Consider the following 23722-nt stretch of genomic DNA (forward strand, 5'->3'; position numbering starts at 1 on the left):
TCTAGCAAAGGTCTTATTTACGCATGTCCGCTTAGTAGGTAGTTTGCAGATTTGATATAAGAAATAAAATGGGTGACTCTAGATAATCTGTAGAATAAGTGATTTCTACACAGGATGATTAAAAAATAATTAAAAAAAAGTCGCTAAAGCTATCCGGAGCCCTTACATAAAAGAGATCGACATATAATCACATGATTAATGAATTAAAAATCATTTTATTTCGACTGTATTTTCACATTGACGTCCTGTACTACTCACTTAAAGTTTTTGACAGTCTGTTCAGCCGTCTGGTATGTTTTAGAACGAGTTACTATTCCATGCAGCATCGTCTCTGAGCATCTCTTGTAGTATTAGTGATCTTAAAGGCGTCAATATAAATAGTAAAAATTAAATTATGTAAGAATGATTTTTTGTTAATATTTGATCATGAGTATAACTTAAAAATATTTGGAAATCTAATTATGATTCTTGCGCCCTACCGGGTTCCCGCCTAATTTCCCCAAACACCTTTAACTTATCTCTTTTTGTCTTGTACCTCTTCTAGTGGCGTTGTTTAGGCATTAGGGGCGAAGCCCCCTCCTAAATTCTACATTACTAGATTAATGAGCTATTGTATATATATAGTATATATATAACGCTTCACCGTTGCTCTTATACGTAGGTATTAATATGAGTAATAATAAACTATATAATCTGCTTTCGCTTATTATTTATCAATTAATCACTCGCAATAGCGGTAAGTTGTATTTTTTGATCAACGGTCTATCATTAGTTATTTCATAGAATGACTTGGTAAAGTATGAAATTTTTCATCAGTTATATACAACTGACTAGTCTAGTTGTTTCATAAAATACATAGTTATTTTATGAAATTACTGAATTATACATTTTGACGAGAACATGTATATAGAAAGGAGATCCCCTCGAACATACATTAAAACTACTCTACTGATCTCTTCCCCTAAACTTAAAACGCGTTTGCCTCTTTACTGTTATTTGTGTGTTAGAGGAGGATTCTTATTTGTATGACAGAAACTAAAGTATTTCTGTATAATTTTATTATTTCTGCTTTAGTTTCTTTGCTTTATTTATTTACAAGTAGTACAAAAGTGGATTCATTTGGATATTTGCGACTACATCTACCGAATTCTAATACTATAGGAAAGATCTTACCAGAAGAAGAGACTTTGTGTTAGGAGATGGATGATATTTTATTTTCATGTTTAATAACGTGAGTTTAACACGAGCTCATTTATATTCTTATGAAGACTGTTTTCGGAATGTGGTGAACTGGACTCTAAAAGATCTATCTCATCTTTGAGGATATCCTCCTCCTCTTTGGGTGGATCATCATCCGAATGAAGTTTCGAATCACTTGCAAAAATCTTTTTCGTCGTCTGTTCCTCGGATTCGTGGATGGGCTCCATTATTCGATGATGAGGTGGAAGCATTTCGATGGCGGATGGGCGTTCTCTGAAGCCGCCATTTTGCTTGCTCACAGACCCGTTGAGGATGGGCTTGATGTCCTTCACCTGGAGTGGGTGTACTTTTTTCTTTTTTCGACAACACTTGCAGATTGGACAACGCAGAATGAGATACCTGAGTCCATCCCCGATGCACTCGCAACATGTCCTGCTGATGAAAAATGTACAAAAGAACAATCTGAGGACACAGAATAGAAGACCTATGCCAACCAGGGATGGTCCGATGCCCGCCATTGTGGCTTGAATGGCGGGATGTTTGAAGTGACAGTAGAAACTGATAAGGGTGAGAATGGCACCCAAGCAGGCCAATACCAATCCAATGATGACCAACACATCGGGACCAAAATATTCTTGCTGCTCACGGAAGCTCATGTTTGCTTCAGGTGCGTTTGGATCTCCTGAAGGGGAAAAAGAATTTTTAAGTCATTGACAAAAGGTTAATGTTAAAAATATAAAAAATTTGTATGTTTTTATGAAAAAAAAATGCTTAGCCTTCCACTATTACGACAAAAATGATTTAGGGAAATTTTTTTTTTTTACTGTTAGAGAGTGCAATATTTAACAAAAAAGGTTAAATGGAAGACATTTATATTTAATTCTGGTAACAATACCGAAAAACGTTTCCTTCTTATCATTTCCCCTTATTTTTATAAAGCAATGTGTGGGCGATCACCTGTTATCTTTTCTTAACGAACAAAAATTCTTTCACTATTTTTATGGAAATTCTGCAAATATTATGTTAGTAATTCATTTCACTTGCAAAATCTTTCTATGATTTGGAAACTTGTTGTTTCAATATTCTTGTCATAGATATTTCAGCATTTCATAATGTACAGAGCTAATTAATTTAGTTTACAATCTGTAAGCAAAACCAGTCAACTTTAGGTATGTATTTTAAATGGAAATAAAAGAAAAAAGGATTAAATATGTCTATTTTATTTTTTAGACTTTTTATTTGCTATGGATGGTTGACTGAATGTAAACAATAACTAGCTTCCTAAAATCGGACGAAATGTAGAGAAATTCCGGTGTATTCATCCGCTTACGTTATGCTTACGAGGCGATGCTTGAAAAGGCTTAATATTCTAGGAAGTTTTATTAGTGTGATTTGTGTTTAAATTTGTAAGTCATTTGACCATTCATAAGAGTTTGTTGTAATTTATAAATTTTAACTGGTAGTGAGCTTAAAATAAATGTCCAGCAGTGGACTGATCGTTAAGACACGGTTCCCAGTATATCACCGAAGTCAAGCATCACTGTCTGCGGTCAGTGTGCGGGTGGGTGACCACTCGGATCAGTCTGCGTAGGGATCGAGGGTGTGCGGTATTGGTCCTCGTTAAACTGTTCTACCGTAAAGTGCTCGACTTCGCCATCCCTTCTGCAGATGATCAAAATTGTGATGGCATGTCTTCGGATCATCCTCAGGGATGTTTCCCGCCAAGAGTCCATTGTGCAGCTCTAGTGCGACGTAAATTAACAACCAACCAACTAAAATAAATGTCAGAAAATTAATATCCCGACATAAATAAAGTCTAAGCTTTGCCATGTTTTGAGTGTTATCCCTTATTTGGCTATATTTGTGTAAAATATCACAGTTAATTATTTTTTGAGTTGCATCTATCAGGGCATAGTATATTTGCGGAGTCCTCTAAATTCTTATGCTTGTTTCGTTGAAATTTAAATTTAAGGAACGCGTTATATTGTAAACACTACAAGTATAATAATATTTGATGGCGGTGGCGCCCTTTTTCATGTTAAGGCTTAAAAATCAATAAAAAGTAGTAATCCGGAAGTCTTACAACGAATTTTAACTCACAGCTTTATATATACTTAGGTTTACACGGTTAACCATTCATCTGAGCATTAAATAGGCGTATGTGCGTATATCGATAAGCTCGTTACAACGGCAATTTCATCTGCTATTAGGAAGTGACTTTCAGTGTACCTGCAAAATTTAAATAAAAAAAAAGAGAAATTCTGTATGAAAATTGCTAAATTATCACCAAATAAAATGATCAAGTAATAAAGCAATTTTAGTACGACCACCAGGTAAGCCATCTTCTTCCCAACAAACGAAAAATTCTACTGTTATATAAAAGATTCCTTTTGTTGATCACATATTATCATGGTCCTATATATCCCTTCTTGGCAACTTACTATTAAAACAAACTTTTATTGTCATTAATGACTTCAAAAGGTATTGACCTTCATATATCATTTCATTTTCTTCTTTCCAAAACTTGTTACGATTTAGTAACTTGTTTTTAAACATTTCTGTTCAGTTGAAAGTCTCTTGACTTCTAAAACTTATTGACTACATTTTTTCCTCCAATCTTTGTATTCCCTAAATTTAATTTGATACCAATATGAAATTTTCCAACTTTATTATTGTAATGTATTGTGTATCTGGCAACAGCAACATTGATGCAATGATATATAGCAATCGTAAGGTGTCTTTCTTCAAGGATTGAATGCAAATTCATAATTATGCATATGTTACTGTTAATGAATACAATTATCGAGTTTTTTTTTCAGAAATACTTAAGATTTTTATGTCTATGGCTATGTTATAACTTAATTGCTTTTTGTTAATGAGAATGAAATAAAAGGCTCAATAACTATGGATGGTGTTTTCTACACTAGGGAACGCTGCAAGCTCGGGACTGCCTAAATTTCCGGGTTGCTGTTTCAGTTGTATTTTAAAGGCATTTGGCATCATTGTGTTTTGAGATTCTTGCAAACAATGTATTTGATTACTTATTACTTATGTTTACAATGCTAACAATACTTGTGTTTACAACACTAAAAGTGTTAACACCAACGTAAGATGGTGCACATCTTGCAACACGAACAAACAGTAATAAACAAATGGGAAGAGGCCAAATCGAGACTGCCAAAAAAGTGAGATATTCAAAATCTAGCAACCATGTCACCTTTTTTAATAATAAATAACAAGATAACTAAATCAAATTTTCACTCCAAACTCCCTAGAATTACATAATAACATTAATATCTTATGAAATACGGCAGATTTGAGCTCAGAAATTATCTAATTTATTTCTTTTATTGAAAACAAAATTATCCGTTTGAAAACATCGCCTATCAGAATAACATGTAGTAAGCAGCTGCAAATTTTTTAACCGGAAATAGAGTTGGTGCCGAGCTTGAGATTGTTATTGTTTACATTCCTATTGAAAACACCATTTATCACATGTTTTGTTGCATAGCAACTATATATATGTTACTGTGAATGACCGGAATGGGTGGTTGTTGACTTCCACCGGGGTGAATGTCGACAATCACATCGTCGCTTTGGTAAATGTCCGAAATATATGCTAAGTCTAGATAAGTGCCACTGCCCGGTACACACTTTCCCGGCATGCCCTTCATCAATGTTTTTTTTTAATTTTCAGTGCCATTGTTCGGTATGCTCTACATCAGGGGTGTCAAACTCGCGGCACGCGGGCCGCATGCGGCCCGAGATGAACATTTTTGTGGCCCAGTCAGTATATCCGAAACAAAGTAAAAATAAAATGGAATTGTAAATTAGAAATGAAGCCAGCATATAAAATTATATACTTTATTTATAAACTATACGGATCATTTTAAATTGTACGCGTGCGAAAATGTAAAATTCTAATTGGCTGAAATGGAGTCCGTTTCACACTAAGCTATCAGTTAGATAGTACATATTCAGGTTTATCCTACTATAGCGAGGTTCTCAAACAATTCTGGGATGCGAAAGAAGAAATATGTAAGTTTTTATAAACTGAAAATCAAGATACAAGCTTGTTCTCCGATCAAATATGGTTGCAAGATTTATCTTTTATGTAACCACACTTACCCGATTTAAATTTATTGTTACAAGGCTCAGATCATTACGAACATGTTTGACATAATTAATGTATTCAAATGTAAACTATTTCTTTGGGAAAGGCAACTGGAAAATGAAGATTTAACGCACTTCTCTACGCGCAACAAGAACAAATCTAGTTCAGACGATACTGCATCGTATAAAAAATACGCAGAAAAAAATTTAAATCTTAGAAGAGAATTTGAAACAAGATTTAAAGATTATAATTCTTTGGAAGACAAATTTTGTTTGTTTTCTTTGATTTTCTCAATAAATATAGAATCAGTATTCAGTTATATGCAAATGGAAGTAACGCATTCTACTAACTTATCTTTTAATGACTCGATTATACTCGCATAGTTCTTATGGTATGAAGCCATTTATGCCAAGAGATTGACGAATCCGAGCTTTATAGTACTAGGGGAGAAGGGGGTAAAGGAATTTATTGATGCTTGTCTTTTTGCTTTCGCTGAACTTGGGAATTTTTCTCCAAATGTCAGAGATGTTTTAAGCTATTTCTCGTGGATCTTTATTACTTTAATATAGTCCCTGCAATTTTTATTTATTTATTATTACTTTTTTGTAGGATAAATCTGTGCTCCTTAAATGCTTTTCCTCAATGCTGAAGTATAGGAGAGAAGGTGTGGAATCCCACTGGTTTTCAATTAAATCTTATTTTATTCTCTCTGCATTTAAAAAATCGTCATCATTTTATTAGCTGGTCCATAAGTTGATGTCGAAAATAAAACAAAAAAGAAGAGGGAGATCAGATGTTAGAAGATTTAAGTCTTAATATCAAATTTTTTAAAAATCTCACTGTATTAGAAAAAAGTTTTAAGTGACTCTACCGCCACTTTTTTCTGTTTTGTGTGTTCAACTTTACATTACATTTAATGCAATAAATACAACAATTATGATGCGTAAAAACTTAAAATTACGAAAGTTTCAAGTATATTCAGGGAGCATGATGGAATAAAAAAAAAATGTAACGTTCGATAATTAGTTTGAGAATTATTTACTGTTGAACTTGTATTAAAAAGTACCCTGCGGATCCCTCCACAGCCCGTATAAACGGCAAATACAGAGTTATGAATTTGAAGTGCAGAAAAGGCCACTTAATTTATTAAATAAACACGAGTTTCTTTCTTTCTTAATTTCTAATTTGTTCGAAAGTTATAACAAGTTTGAGGGATTTTTTATGAATTTCTCAGTTTCTCACTTTTTTCTTTACGTAACTTTACGTTACATTTTTAAAAACTTATAAGACTTAGAGACTTAAAATTACGAAAGGATGAAGAAACATGTAGAGAGAGAACACGATGGAATAAAAAAAATTAATATTTGATAGTTTGCTTGTTTGAGAGTTATGTATTTACTTTTTAACTTGTAGTAAAAAATACAAAGAAGCCCATTCTACTGTCCGAAGAAATACCACTACAGAGACGACGTGTAGTACCGATGGTTCATACCCAATTTTAATGGCATATTTTAACAGTTTTATTTGGATTATTTACAACAAAACACAAACCAAATTAAAGTTAAACTAATAAATTTTTTTCATAAATGTTCAATATGTGCAGTACGGCAATGCTTAAAGTTCGATTCGTCCTTCTGTTTTAGGTAAGTCCCTGCTCGAGTACTGCTTGGATGTTTACGCAAAATGGCGCTCTTGATCATAAGGCGTTTTGTGTTCTGAAAATTACTAGGAGTGAATCTTTAATTTCAGTTCATTGTGCATTTTATTTAAAATTCAATTGTGATCCCTCATGTGGCAAAAACATATGCCGTTACTTAATGATTAGCCACAGTTGAAATACATTAAGGATGAATTTGTGTTTAATACTTCTGATTCGTGAAACAGAGAGTGGGAAGAATTGAATTTTAAATTGGCTGTGTGTAGTAGAACTAATGGCACAGATATTGAACAATTGCAATAAAAGTTAAGATTAGTTTACCTTGCATTTGGTGTATGATTTGTAAATGAAATTGTTGAAATACACCGTACCAACTGGGACGTTCTTTTGTGCACATCCTGTACTTTCTGAACATTGTTTCAACATGTGTCTCAAAATCGGTATCAAACATTTGCGTTACAGTAAATTGTCGGGTCCTTACAATTCACGAATCTTCGATCGCAGTTGAGAGATATGGAGAACCTAATTGGTGAGTTATTCGCGTGAAAATGTATTTAACCAATCAGTTTCTCATTTTCCCTCCATGGCAATTGGAGTTGCATGAATCACGAGACTGACCATTATATAGACGTCACACAGCTTGCATATTGGTATAACACTGAATCTACCTGTCCTATAAATGAAAAATGTATCAACCACGCTTTTAATAAAATCAAAGCAACACCAACAAAGGATAAGACAAATAATGATAAAATCATTGGTATAATTAAAAAAACTAAAAGGCCACGAGGCATTATAAAATTACCGACGAGATAATTAAAAAATATGCCTTAAAATATCATTCCAGTACTTTGAAACAACGTCTGTCTGGAAAACTCATTGAACTCATTGTTTCCCCGAGACTTCAGAAAAAGAAAAAGTCAGAGAAAGAGAAAGAGAAAAAGTCAGTCATCATCCTTTTCCATAAGCCAGGAATGAACGTCTCGGATCCCAACAACCAAAGGCCAATTAGTCTGCTATCCACCATGTCTAAAACTTTTGAAAAATAATTTATAATAGATTATCTGATTGCCTTCATAATCTACCTAAACTGCAACACGGGTTTAGATCCAAATAACAAGTAAATTTGCTTGAATTTATCAGTCAACGAATGTTTAAAAAGGAAACTATGGCTCTTATCCTGCTTAATGTCGTGAAATATTTTTTTAAAATTTGATTGGGTATGGCATAAGGATCTCACATTGAAGCTTCACAACATGAATATTGCGGTGGCTCAGGGAATAGAACGTTCGCCTCCTAATGAGGTGACCCAAACTCAAATCCTGGTTGTGGCAGGTCGATACGAATTCTGCTCCCGGCTCGTAACAATCACAGTACTAACGTAAAAATATCCCCAGTGGTAGACGGATCATGGATTAGAATCATCTTACCACCGGACTAACCGTGAAACGTTTTTGTGGTTTTCCTCTCCATGTAAAGCAAATGTGGGTTAGTCCCACCAAAAAGTTCTCCACGAAGACTAGTTTTATAATCATTGATTCTGAGATAAAGAAGCTCCAATCACTTATAATCAATAATAAAATATAGCTAAAAATATCTTAAACTTTTTAATGTTGATATAAAACCTGCAAATGATGTCAATTCTTGGCGTAATAATTTCAAAACAAATTATCTAAAACAAATATATTAATGAGATCACAAAAAAGGTCTGGGATGCTTTTTTTATTTGCTTTAAAATCTATTTTAAATAAAAGCTCTAAACTTGAATTTCTCCAAAGGTCAGAAAGAATAGTTTAGTCGGCCATCCAGCTGTCACACAGTTTCTCAAAGAACACGGCTTATTCTTATAATTTCTACAAAGAATGCAGAAACTGAACTCAAATCTGTGCTCCTGCTGCGATATCCGTACACCAGAACACTACTTATACGAGTGCTGATTAACTGAACAATACAATCTGAGGGTACCAAGTGACACAAACAGAGAAAAATTTGCTGACAGTCTCACAGACAGAAACAGATCACAAAGAAGTTAATTGACATTATTAAACTAACTGCATTACAAAGAACATGTAGTAATAAGCTTGTTTACCGGCCGTACTCTACCCTGTCAAATAACCATGTGGTTGGGCACTAGATGCACGGGACAGCACGCATTGCTTCTAAGTCGCCGCTGGTGATTTTCATGTCCGATGGACCCGTTTACGGTCTGGAGCGCAAGGGATTTTTGTTACGCAGTAAATTATAAAAGGTGGCTTTGTGGATCAGCCGGCTACAAAAGATGACCAAACTTGATCTGGCAAGTAAGAGAACCATCTTCCTACAGGTTATCAGGCCTATATTAACATATGCCTGCGCAACTCTTTCAACTCTCAGTGACAACCTGAAAAATAAATTATCAAATACCGAAGGCCAGATACACAGAAGGATGGGTTGGAAGCCCCTAGGGCAAATAGTAACAGACTACTTAGGAAATAAAATATAGATGATATGAATTGTTATATTGCTAAACTAAATACTATTTTCTACTGTGATGCTAATTTAAGTATATATCGAACACTATCAAACTTCAAACAGTTACTCAACATAGAATATTTGAAAGACAACACTAAATACAGCCGGATTATAGCTTTTTTTTTAACCTCTGATTGCCTACTACCCAAACACTTTAAGTAATAGGAATGCAACACATGCTCAGCTTAAACATTGCAGGATTGTGGCATACCCCCCCGGGTCTAAAGCAACTCTGTAGGATCCGAAATGGGTGAGTCATAAGACTAACAAGCTTCAGCTCAGCGAGCAACACTGTTTGTGTGAATCGCTGAACTAACAGAGGACAACTGTAAATAAATATTTCGTTTTCATATTATCATAATTCATTTCTAAATTTAACTCTTAATTTTTGTTCACAATTGTAAATATTCGTATTTATTTGTATATATTTCTATTATTAATGTTTAATATGCATTCAGATTACGCTTACAATTTTTACATTCACTAATGTAGTGCTGAAGTTAATTTTTTTGACTATTAGAATTTGCTATAATCAATGAAGTTCTTCCCCCAACTTTCTCTATACTCCTTTGCAAGTAAAAAGCAGACCATTGAGGTATAGAATTTATGTAATTATCCGCGACTGTTTGTAGTTTCACTTTATTTAGTTATCAAAATATACAAATATGCTTTAAAAACAATAAAAAAAAAAACGTTGGATTTGATTTGACCACTAAAAATGACGCATCTTAAGCTGGCATACTTTTAACAAATCAAATGCGAGATAAAGAATTTTTACTTTTGTTTCGCTGTAAAAGAAAATCGTCTGCAAGAAACAATATTTACTATTCTTTCCTCAGTTTCTTTAAATGCGAACAGAAAGGCTTACATTTGTAACGGTTTTTAGATATCATTTTAATTAATTGTTATTATTTCTTAATTGATTATTCAATAAGTCTTCCTCATTTCACCCGACATAAGAAAGCAAACAAAAAGAAGGCTGTACAACGTCATTTCAAGAGTTGGCGATGTTAATAATCGTTCGCACTGGGAGCTTGGTGTTCATTTGGCCTGCACTTAGTTGCTAACAGGCTCTCTTTATACGGATAGTATTTTTTTTTCTAACTTCCATCTTGTAGGTATTTTATATACGTCGCACTAAAACTGCCCAATGGGCTATTGGCGACAGTCTGAGAAACATCCCTGCGGATGATCCNGTGCAACTTATGTGCAATAATCCCATCTAACTTCCATCTTGTAGGTATTTTATATACGTCGCACTAAAACTGCCCAATGGGCTATTGGCGACAGTCTGAGAAACATCCCTGCGGATGATCCGAAGACCTGCCATCGCAATTTTGTACCGCTGCAGAGGGGAGGGCTCCCTGCTTTGGTAGCCCGACAACCTGCGCGCTAAGTCGAGTACTTTACGGTTGAACAGTTTAACGAGGATCCCGTGCACCCTCTGTCCCTGCGCAATCTGATCCAAGTTTTCAACCATCCGCCTACTCACCGCAGCCAGTGGTGCTTGACTTCGGTGTTCTACTGGGAACCGTGTCTTTACGATCAGTCCACTATGGGACAACTTGCAACAGAGTATAGCATTATACGCCTTTATGTTTTATGACTTCTATTATAGATCTAACCGAATGAATCGGTAACCAATAGGCCGAGATGTCTCCTATATACAGCGTTACAGTGCTTGGTATAAAAATACTCACCATTAAAATCGGAGTTGTTGTTGTTATAAGGAAATCTCCGTCTCCCAGGGGGTATGAGGTGTCGACTACTGGAAGTATAGTGATTCCCCAGACCCGTGGGCAACAATGAGATCTCCGGCGTTGAGTTGAGTCGAGCGAGCATCACTTGTTCTCATAGCGCCGCCGATGATTCATTAGATTTGCCTTCTTCCCTGGAGGTCGGCGTCTAGAAAAGGCCATTATGTCCCGTAGTTGACTCATTGTCTAGAAAAATAGTGTTTCATTAGAATTATTTAAAGAAAAAAAATCTCTATGACTATATTCTAAAAGTGCTGATAGTGATTCATGCCATGGTGGATAATAGTGCCATGGTGGCTCAGGGGATAGAGCGTTCGCCTCCCAATAGGATGAACCGGGTTCGAATCCCAGCGATGGCTGATCGATACGAATTCCACCCCTAGCTCGCACCGGCCACAGTTCTGACATAAAATATCCTCAGTGGTAGACGGATCATGGATTAGAGTCCCCTTGCTGTCAGGCTATCCTTGGGAGGTCTTCGTGGTTTTCCTCTCTATGTAACGCAAATCTATGTTAGTTCCATCAAACAATCCTCCACGAAGGCAAAATTGTCCCAACACTTGATCCTGGAGTTCCCTTGTCCTCTGGATTGACTTCAAAATTAAAAGGCTACAGAGTTGAACATTAGTAGTCGTAGGCTCAAAATTGGGTCGGCTGTTTTTCAACGACGGTAATAAAATGAGCTGTCGAAACTGGTTACGTTTGAAGGAATACGTTTCAGTAAGTGTAAAACTGTAGATCGCAATTTCGAACACCAGCTTTGAAAATTTCTTTTAAGCTAAAATATTGTGTTTTACTTAGTTATAATGGTAATATTTTATATACGTTGCACTTGAATTGGACAACATGCTATTGGTGTCGACCTTGGGGACATTTCTGAGGATGATGCTTGAGGACATGTCATCACAATTTTTATTGTCTGCAGAGGGGATTGTGGGGGACATCGATAATCTAGTGGGGACTGTGTCTCCATATAGCCGCGAATATCTTCAACGAATTTTTGTGATATTTAAAAAAGAAAAAATCTGGATGGTCCAAAACCTAATAAATATCTCCAACTTATCTGAATATCCATGAAATACCTGTCAGAAATCCAGGGGTCACAACTGTGAGATGTTCAATAGATATTTGAATATTGTGACATCTGTTGTATATCCAAAAGACAACTGACAGATATACGTGACTTATTACAAATATTCAAGGTATATACGGCACCTGACATTGATATATAAGGGATTTCTGCCTGATGTTTACAATGTCAGGTTATCACAGAGATATTCTTATTGGACACTGGAGAAATATTTTAATCCCTCAAAAACTTGCTTCAGTTATCTTTAATTATCTTATATGAATTTTATATTTAGGCTCTCTTTCCTATAATTTTATGAATCAAATAACTTCAAGCATTATAGAATGCCGAGTATAAATAAGCTCATGTATTCAATCATTTAATTTTGCTGAGCAAAATCATGAAATTAAAATTTTTTGATTCTTATCTAAAAATTTAAACTTCACAAATAATTCATAATTTATAAATAAAAAAAAGTAATATAAGAAATATTGATGATAAAAATTCTTTTAATTGAAATGAAGATTTTTAATAATAAGTTGAATTTCGTTATCAGCTTACAATTTTTTCTGTTGTTCAGCTTTGTAGTTTTTAGTCAAACTTAAAATAACTATAGCGTGCAGATTAAGCATCAACTTAATAAAACATTTTATTTACAAGGTAATATTTCATCAGAAAAATCAGAAAAAAAATTATGTAAGCAATCTAAAGTTAGAGAGTTATTTATGATACGAACCCATTTGTTTATTGTATTACAAATTTATTTATATTTGTAATAATTTTTTTTAATAATGATTGACTTAATAGCATCAATAATATATTGTAAATCTTGCTTCAATGAACAATGACAGTTTCTATTCAATGCTGAGCGTCATTTGTTTAACAACAGAAAATTTGTTTGTGGTAAATCTGTTACAATATCATACTTATGGAGTTAGCAGTTCTCTCAACAAGATTAAGTATACTTTTGTTGAGAGATAATATTCGTAGCAACTTTACGTGTTATTTACAACATAATCAATATTTTAATGGGAAGTAAAAACTGAACAAGATTTTCAGTACAAGATCAACAAAATTATTAAAAATTATTATTTTAAACTAGGTTGGAAAAAGTTGATGACGATATAGATATTTAAAAAAAATATTTAATTTTTTTCAAAATATTTTCAAATTATCTTAGTCGGTTTGTTTTCACTTTGTTTTTTGTTTGTTTTGTAAATGAAAAAAATTTGATTATACCTTAATTTATAATAATTCTTAGGTAATAATTAAAAAAAAATCTTTTCTTAAGATTATTACAATAAGAAATCTATAAGGAAAAAAGCTGTGTTTTTAGTTAAAATTTTTTTTTTTAAAAAATGAAGCGTTATACTGATAGTTTTTAACATCTTCAATTACAAACCAACGGGAACTAGAGTTAGAGGTAGGCCTAAGATCAGATGGCCTATCTGTGTGGAAGAAGATTTTGAAATCCTAGAAATTACTAACTGGAGAACAATAGCAAAGAAAATAGCGGAATGGAAGAAGGTTCTAGGCAAGGCTATGACCCACAAAGGGCTGTCATGCCAATAGAAGAAGAAGAATATAAATTGTTTCGAAAAATAAAGTATTAAGTTTGTACTAAAATTATACGTTTGGTGCACTATTGTATTATACAGCATGAATTTAAATAAATGACTATCTTCTGAATTCACTGTAAAAAGAGTTAACTTTATAAGTTGTTTGCTTTTCATCAAACTTACCGTCTCAGCACTTAGATTTCAAAATTCAATTAAAGTGAATTATGAAAATCATAATGTGTTACATAGACCATTATGATTACCAATTATAACTCTTCTATTTTCATTTTCTTAAATTGTTTAAGTATCGAGAAAATTTTATTGTTTATATTAAAATTTCGAAAAATTCTAAGCACACAGAAAAAAGTTCGTTTATCTATCTGTATTTTTAATGTTGTTACGAGTGAGTTTAGGCAAAAGAAGCTGTGGTTTTTCCCTAAAAAAATTTAACTTTGAAGGGCTTTTATGGTATTTTTACGTTATTTGAATTCCTAAGGATTTTTTCTACTAAAAAAGGTGTTTTTTTTTAATAAAAACATTCTTAGAATGAGCGTGATATATTAAATAAAAATGTGTATTGAGAAAGCGTTAAATTTTTTTAAAAAAACTCTTGCATGACATTGTATCGGTGTGTATAACATAATTATTTTCTTCGATTTTACCCTTAACTAACTATAGAAAATGCTCTAACTCATATATAAGCAAATGAATTCACAAAGCTTCAAAAGTAATAGTTGAAATCATTTAACAAAAAAGTTTTTTGAAAAATTTGCGAAAAAAAGCTTTAATTTTAAAAAATTGGGAAATTTTTAAGAATTTTTCTATTTTCAAGAAAATTAGTCAGTGATTGTCAATTACGTGTGCAGGTAAAGCAATAAAAAATATAAAATATTGTTTTACTTTTACTTAAAAAATTGTCCGAGGGTACCGTGACCACTTGATTTAGATATTTGCATATATCGCGATTGAATCAATACATTCTAAGTTAAAATACTCATTTATAACCTTTTACTGCTTCATAAAACTGAAGAAATGTGTAAAATTTAAGGTACTTACTTTTCGCCCTTTAAATTTATGACGTTATTAAATATTTTTTATTTCATGTGTCGCTTTTTTAATAGTGTTAATAGCTAGTACTTCTTGTATTATTGTAATAAAAAATGCTGTGATAACAGGTATTCTAGATATTAATATAGAAAATCTGATTTAACCACTGTGGTAATAATATCTATTTTATGTGAAATATTTGTATAAAAAAATATGTAAAAAAACTGAATTGACTCAATATTTTCGATTGAATGTTATCTTTTTTTAAAATTCGAAATGTGTTTTTTTACTTTCAAAGTTTTTATTCATGACTCTAAATATTACAGCGGTTCCTTACATTAATAATTTTCTTTATTATAAAATTAGTAAAAATCTTGTAGACGGATCAAGACGCAATCTAAACGTTATCCATGACGCAAATTGTTTATCGTGTTTCAATTAGTGAGATTCAGAGCCAAAGCAAAATGGGAAAATCCAAATTGAAAGGGAGAATGATTCAACTTTTCCCCTGAGAGGGAAAAGGTACTGTGTTATTTTACTTTTGTTTTAGGTGTGTCCCGGGTTGTTATGGCATAGAAATGTCGTGTCCGAGGCTTAACTTTTGTACTTATTTTGTTTAATTAAATCTGCTGTTTTAATGTTGTTGTTTAACCCGTCTAATTATTATTTGCATCACAATCCTTATTTACATCAAATTTCTTTTTCAATTCAAATCCTTTTCACTATTACTTGAATTGTATTTGTTATAATGATGCACAAAATGATTGGTAATAGACATTAAATCAATTTCAATTAAACTAATATGTATTTTATAAACAGTTAATTTCTTTTCAGTATTCGCCTCGGTTCTTTGGTTAACCGAATATTTGTTTAACCAAATTTTAGTGTTAGCCAAATACTAAGCAAAGTAAAATAATTAGATACAATCTCAGGAAACATTCTGGATAAAAAAAATCTAAAATATACTAGCAGGTGGTGATAAAGATACTATATCCATCAAAATATTGACAAAAGAAGAGAAAAACAGTGTTATATCACTTTTAAAATTCCATATAATACAGTATTAGATACCATTGAAGGAATAGTGACGCTTGTAATTAAAGTTCTCAATGCATCCACATCAAAAGTGGAAAGTCGATCCAATGGGATGGCTCACCAGACAATTATGTGTGGTGATAAACTTGAGCGAAAAATGAATCAATAAGATTTAAGTGTAAATACACTAAGTAATAACTTAAATAAATGAAAAAAAAATAAAAAGCATCCTTTTTAAAAAAAAATATTCTTTCAAAAAATAAAATTAGTCATTTATGACCATTTTCTAATAGCCTAAAGTTAAGATCTGTGGAACTTGTAGTGTTATAAACCATTATTTATTTCTGACCTGTCACCTAACTTTCAGCCCAGCCTGTGACTTTGTGGTAATGTAATGCATTACTCTTGTGACTGTATGATTTTTGCTTGTTCCTGAGCTAAGAGCAGTGGGTGCATGAATAATACATTCCCTGTATATTTCATCCAGCACCTGTATATTCGAACGCGTCTTTTTATTCTCCTTTTTTCCCTTTTTTTTTGTCTTTATCAGGACGTATTTAAAATATGAACTTATATTTAAAATATTACAATATTAACTTATAGATGAATGCTCGTCATTTTTTGCTCCATCATATTTTTTTTTACTAAACAATTTTAAAAAAATAAAAGAAAGACAGCAATTAATCGACTTATTTTTGTTTGAAAAAGCTTTTTTTTTCTAGTTACACACGTAACTCAAAAAAAAAAAAGAAAAAGATTTGCAGGCCTTTTAAATCTAACAGGTATCTTTAAAGAGTAAAATGTTACTATTTAAAAGGAAAATAATTGTTTTTTTTCCCAATGCCCACCCAGTTTTTGACTTTCGTCATATGGGTATTATTAGAGCAGATTTGTTGACCACTTTCTGAAGGGCTCCATAGTAAGTGAGCCATAGTTGCTCACACTGTAAGAAAGGAAAGAACATCCACGCCTTACTCGCACCCGGGACCTCTATGACTTGATGTCAGCTCCCTGTCCACCATACAGCCGGTTGGATAGGGGGGAAATGTGGTGTTTGTAGAATGAGTAATTGAAAGAGTTTTCTCTGTCGAAGCAGCACAAGGAGAAAATATCATTCAAGAGAGCAAAAAAGAAATATTGTTCGACCGTTAGAAAATTTATGATGTTGTGAGCATTGCATGAAACGAATTCTTCGAATGTGGATGCTAAATTTTTTTGTTGATATTAATAACAATAGTATTATTTCTCAATGCCTATTAATTATTATAAAATCATTTTGAGGGTTTCTGAAAGCATGAGTTGTATAGTCACTGTGATTTAGTCTCACTTCCGTTTCATAATCTTTTAATAAAGTATATAAATGGTAATATATTTAAATACTATATACTTGTGGTTATATACTATACCAGGGATGGGCAAATTACGGTTCGCGGGCCAATTGTGGCCCGTCGGAAGGTTTTATCTGGCCCGTGGACAGAATTCTAACTAGCCGATCCGTGGCGAATTAAACAAGATACATTATACATGCACTATTTTGTCTACTTTGCTTAAAGCTATTTTTTTCTTTCTTTTTTAACAAAGTACTGATGACATTTTTACTTTTTCTATCGGTGGAATTGATTGAAATAGTTAGCACAGACAGTTTCAATTGGTAAAATTTTGAACGCAGAACGCAGATTAGCGCCAACTAGCGTTTGTATTTCTGGAGGATCAGACATGAAATCTAACATAGATGAATTGTGCTTCACATGTGGCAGACAGCACATTTTAAGCTGCAACGAGTGGATTTTTCTGCCGGTGCGAGTTCTAACATTATTTATTGATTATGTAAAGACTGCACACTATTGCTGCTTCTAAACATGTTTGAGTTTTGCTAACCATTACCAAAAGCTAGTTTCCAAAATTTAATATCTCATGCCCAGAAAATCAGTGCAATGTTTGCTTCATCTTATACATGTGAACAAGTGTTTTCAACTATGAATCTTAGAAAAAATCATTTCAGAAGTAGACTAACAGACAAGCATTTAACCCCGTTCCTTAAAATAAGCACATCTCACTTCGAACGTCAATATAAGGAACTCTTGAAAACTAAATCGCAATTTCATTCATCTCATTAAATATTTGAATTAAAACTTGTAAATCGTTTTTTATTATTTTTATATCAGAAGTTTTTACTCGGCCCACCAAACTTTTTTTTTCTCGATTTTTGGCCCTCGACTAAAAAAGTTTGCCCGTCCCTGTAATATACTAATTTCCATCAGTTATAAATTTTTTAAGGGGCCATTCAAATATTATGCTCACATTTAAATGAGGGGGTGGTTGTGATTTGCTTTATTGTGATTCGCTTGCTTGCTTTTGACAAGATGCTGGAAGGGTTTCAGATATGCTTACGTAAAGGCATTAAAGTCTCCAATTTCAAAATTTCCTTAAAATGCAAAATAAAATTGATGAAAGAATGACGCATGGAAAATTTCAAATTTTATTATAAAAGTTGAATTTGGAGAAAGAAAAAAATTGGAGGAAAAATTTCTTTAAAGAGTTTTAAATGTCAAAAGCTTTTAACGCAGAGGGAAATCACAAAAAAATTCTAAGGAATATTTTACTCAAAAGTTTATAAAATGATTGAAAGCGTAAATTTCGTTTTATGCAAAGTAACATCTTTTATTTGAATATAATTCTAAAATTAGATAAATACAGCAAAAAACTAAGTTAATGCAGAAACCAAAGGGGTTACCACTTTCCTATGTAAGCATGGAAAAAGCTTACTGATTTGACTGTTATTGCTAAAGAGGGGAGAGGGAGTTCAACTTAGACGAAAATATGCTTACGTAATATTTGATACAATTTGAGAACCCCTGGTCTACCGTATATTGTGATTTATACTATCGTGTTATTTTAACAGTTAATAACACTAAAAAAGAAATATACATATCCATCAACCTAGTTATGAATTGAAAATAGTTCATAAATGCCGGTTTTACCACTCAGAATCGCAATAATCATCAGGTATTTTAATGTCATCCTTTGTTTTTTAAAATCGTTTGGAGTTTGAATTAAAATAATTTTACAATAATTGTGAAAATGTAAATTCGTTAATACATTATTACTATCAGTAATGTTTGAATTACGTGATGAGAGAAATGCCTTTTTTTATATCTTATGGTGACACGGAGCTTTTAGAGTGAAAAATGTAAGAATTTTTTTTTTAAATCTATAAACTGACAGGAAATTTCTTAGTAAATTTTATAAATTATTCGGCTTGGTTTTGAAATTTATGACAGTTTAAAGGATTTTCTGTGCAACTGATAAATCCTGCAAAATTGTATTAAAATATGAAAGATGCAAAAAATACAAAAATTGTCTAAAATGCCAACAGAAAAACTTCACATTTTATCAACAGGGGAATAATATGAATGTAAATCGACACAGATAACATTTTTTGTTTAGCGTTCGCTGTATTTGAGGGGAAAAAATTACTTTTCATGCAATCCCCCTCCACAAAATTATGCGCTTTAATTCACTTAAACCATCACAAAAAGTTTTGCAATGATTATTTTAACAAAACAATCTCTGGTAACTTTTAAATATAAAACTTATGTCAACTTTCATGAAAATTAATAAAATAAATTGAGATGCAACGAGCAAAATAAACGAAAAATAGAAATAAACAATACTTTATAGCAATAAAAATCTAACTTCAGTAAAAATTAGCTTAAAATTTCCAATATAATTGTTGTAAAATCTTCAAAAAACTGTATTACTGATAAAAATGTCACTAACAATATGTAAAAGTAACTTAACTTTTTAGACAAAAATATTTTTTTGCGAAACTTGTTTGAACATGAACATGTTTTTCAAGCTCCTTGTACCCTTAAGAGGACGCTTTACCGAGGGTGAAACTTTTCCAGGAAAATACTGTTTCACCTCCATTAGTATTTTAAGGTTCAGAAATTGAGCTCCGGTAAACTTAGAGTAAACCATAAAGTTTCAAACATTGAAAAAATGTTTTCAAAATATCAATATACAAGCAAATTATGGCAGGATTACTTCCCCAATGATTAAATTAATCTTGCCATAATTTGCTTGCATATTGATATTTTAAAAAACATTTTTTCTATGTTTGAAACTTCATGGTCTACTCTAAGTTAAACGAACTCATTCTCCTTAAATTTTAAAATACCAATGGAATAAAAATACTAATTAATCATTGGGGCAGTAATTCTGCCGTAATTTGTTTGCATATTGATATTTTGAAATTTTTTTTTCAGGATTTGAAACTCCATGCTTAATTCTAGGTTTACCGGAACTCACGTTCCTCTGAACTTAAAAATTTTAAAACACCAATGGAGGTGAAACAAAATTTGCCTGGAAAAGTTTCACCCGTGTTAAAGCGTCCTTTTAAAAGATTAAAATCTGTGCTTTTTCTCTAAAATGTTGTTCTTTTGAACGAAAGATTCTTAAGAAGTTCGATACGATATTATAATGGAATTTCGATCTTAAAGCGACCGTGCATAATTTATGAACTGTAAAGAAAACTTACCTTTTTAACATTTCTTTCCGGTGCATTCTCTCTGCCTCTCTTCGACTACTTAAAAACATTCTTGACTGCATTGAAGGAATCACGTGCTTTTGTTTGGTCCAGTGGTTCCCTTGGTGACTTGTTGATAGAACTCTTTTCTGCTGTTGTTGTCCTTCGCCGCCCTCCTCTTCTGATCGATAACATAAAAAGCAAACGATTTCTTAGAACATGAATTGATTGGCCATCATTAATTCTTCACCTCGTGACTTTTTAGATTTCGTTCTCGTTTGCATGCGTGGCATAGGACTTGCAGCGCTAACGATCAATGCGTTTGTTTTTGCGTCCATGATTTAAATAACTATGTGATAAAATAGTATCATAATGAGTTTTTTTTCTATTTGTTTGATTATAAAAAAATATTTTTAACACAACGTAGTTTAAAACGTATGTTTTAGGTGGTATTATATTTCAAGCTTACAATGTGTTGAAGAAGGATAAATGCAAATTTTGTCCGTTTTTTACGAATTCTCTAGATAAAAAGTATCTTTTTTTTATCGCTAACTAGGGGGTTCTGTCACCTATTCCTTTTGCTCATTAAATCCCACTGCAGATACAATCAATTTCCGTTTCTTGACGATAAACAGATGTTTAAATAAAAAAAGAAGGTATAACCATTCACAAATACGAGGAAATTTTAAATTCAAATAAAATGTATTCGTATTTTGGTAGATTTATGGCATGCGATAGGGAAAAAAATGTTTTGCCACCTTTTTATCATTTTCTTTTTCTACACTCCATTAAAGTTGATATAAATATAGAAATTATGACACCTAGATCTCCCTTTTCTTTCTTTCTTTTTTTTTTTTTGAATTACGAAAAATATTTCATCCAGCATATATTTATATATGGAACGCTGAATTCCAAGAAATGTCTTTTTTTTCCTTCTTAAGAGATATTAAAATTTTAAAACGTACAAGTTAAAATGCACAAGTAATGTAAGGAGGTATGAGGATGAAATTTCAAAATGATTGACTTTACATTTTTTAATTAATACATTCTTCATTCAACGTTCCTTAAGGACACTTGTATGCTAAATGTCTGCAAAATGATCATTATTACTTTTTTTAATTTCTTAGCTTGTAACTCATTGAGAAAATGAGTGTTCTAGAATTTTCCTGCTCACACAAATGTGGACTAGATCAACTTCATCGTCTAAGTAAATTTCAAAACAATCACAAATAAAGAGTTGTAAGAGTTTTACCAAAATCAGGCTTACATAAGTTTTAATTAAAAAAACAGTAAAACAAAATTAAATAAACGATAATTTTGAAACTTCTTGGTGTCGATTATTTTCCAGACTGAGTTATTTCTTTTTGTTTTCATCAGTGTGCATTTCTATTGTTTTTACATAAAATTAATTTTATTTTATTTTATAACCGTCGTTGAACAGCCGACCCAATTTTATGTTCTTACGACTACTGATGTTAAACTCTGTAGCCTTGTAATTTTGAACCCAATCTAGAAGACAAGGGGGCTTCTGGATCAAGTATTAGGAGAAATTTGCCTTCGTGGAGGACGTTTTGATGGAATGAGCCCGCATTTGCGTTACATGGAGAAGGAGACCACGATAACCTCCCATGGTTAGCCTGACGGCAAGGGAACTCTAGCCCATGATCCGTCTTCCTCTGAGGATATTTCACGTCAGCACTGTGGTTGGTGCAAGCCTGATGCGGAATTAGTATCGACTGGGATTCGAACCCGGTTTGCCTCATTGGAAGGCGAACACTCTATCCCCTGAGACATCGCGGTTCCATATAATTAATTTAATGAATTTTTATGTTTTTTTATGGTGAACTTATCGGGGATATTTCCGCGTCGTGATCTGTCGCACCAACTTCAACCGCCAAAGCGATTTTAAACTTGTACTATATTGTTGAAAAAAAAAATATGTAGTAGATGTTTGCCCGCGGGTGGTTACGAATTTGTCGCTTTCTGTGATGTTTTTTCTTCTTCTTTTTTTTCTTTTCTATTTTTTTTCTCCCTTTTTTTTCTTTTCTATTTTTTTTCTATTTTTTTTTATTTAGTTTCCCTAGGTCCATTGCCCGGAAGTTGCCCAGAATTGGCGATAATTCTGTCACAGATACGAAAATCTCCCCAACTTATTCATAACTATTGCCTTAACAGCATGAATATTGAAGAAAGAAAAGAATAATGTGAGGTCTTTAGAAACGATTATGGGCTGAAATTGCAAAGCAATCCAGTACACTGCACGACAAGAGGACAAACATCAATTGATGCCGTTTTTGCTGTTAATTTGTTTTTTTTTTTTAATCTTTCTACCATAAAATATAATACTCGTAATATTTCCCTGTATTTCTTTTGGGACAGGGATTGCAGACTTCAGATTAAACAAATCTGTTTCTTTAAATTCGCAACTCAAGAAATGCCATCTTTGAACAAATATAACTCTTATTGTCTTGATGTTTATCCTTGACTCCTCCGTGTTTTAAACTGTTATTTGGTTTTTTTATCACGATGTATAATTTGAGCCAGGTATTCTGTTTTGAACAGTCGTTTTAAGTTTTCTCGGATGTTCTGTAAATATTTATGTCTATTGTTTAAGGTTTTGCCATCGATTTTGTTTAACTCTGCAACATCTGCATTACTTGACAAAACCGAACTATTTAAAAATATGATTGGCGTTAATGATATTAAGCTATCTTCATCGAACATATATGTCAAAGACCTTGAGTTTACGATTGCTTCGCAATCGAAAAGAATAGTATTTAGTTCTTCCCTGTGAAAGAGATGCAATACTGAGAATTCTTCACAACATTTCTTTCTTCATTCTCACTATTCGTTCCCTAAATCTTTCCCATCACCAAGCAGATGAATGAGATATTATCTTCCAATTTATCCCATAAATGGTTGAGAAATTGTTTAAAGTGTAGAATCGGGGGCCCTCGGTTTGGGGACAAATTTCAATTGCGAAATTTTGAAACTCACTTTTTGGTTACCATGATATTTTTTCTTGCTGTCTCTGCTTTTAAATACCACAATTTCTATTTACCGTTACATGATAGGTTCTTGGTTTATTTTGTATATACATAGTTTGTATTGCATATACATAGGTATGTTTTCAAATCACCAAATATCAGAGGGGCTCCCGATTCTACACTTTAACCGAGGAATCATGTATTTCTTCCAATTCAAATTTCAAAGTTTCCTATTAGCGGCTTGAGAATTCGTGCTAT

At 32.6% G+C, this 23722-nt stretch overlaps 1 protein-coding gene across 1 annotated transcript; it reads right to left on the reverse strand.

The window, feature by feature from the left end:
• Positions 1–1043: 1043 nt before the first annotated feature.
• Positions 1044–20629, reverse strand: LOC107450474 (uncharacterized). Its single transcript, XM_016066276.3, has 3 exons — positions 20490–20629; positions 11183–11425; positions 1044–1882 (listed from the first exon to the last, which is right to left on the reverse strand). Exons 2-3 carry the CDS (start codon positions 11322–11324, stop codon positions 1224–1226), a joined length of 801 nt encoding a protein of 266 aa, XP_015921762.1. The 5' UTR covers positions 11325–11425; positions 20490–20629; the 3' UTR covers positions 1044–1223.
• Positions 20630–23722: the final 3093 nt, after the last annotated feature.

This window comes from Parasteatoda tepidariorum, chromosome 5 (genome assembly GCF_043381705.1).
Source record: "Parasteatoda tepidariorum isolate YZ-2023 chromosome 5, CAS_Ptep_4.0, whole genome shotgun sequence".
Classification (NCBI taxonomy): Eukaryota; Metazoa; Arthropoda; class Arachnida; order Araneae; family Theridiidae; genus Parasteatoda; species Parasteatoda tepidariorum.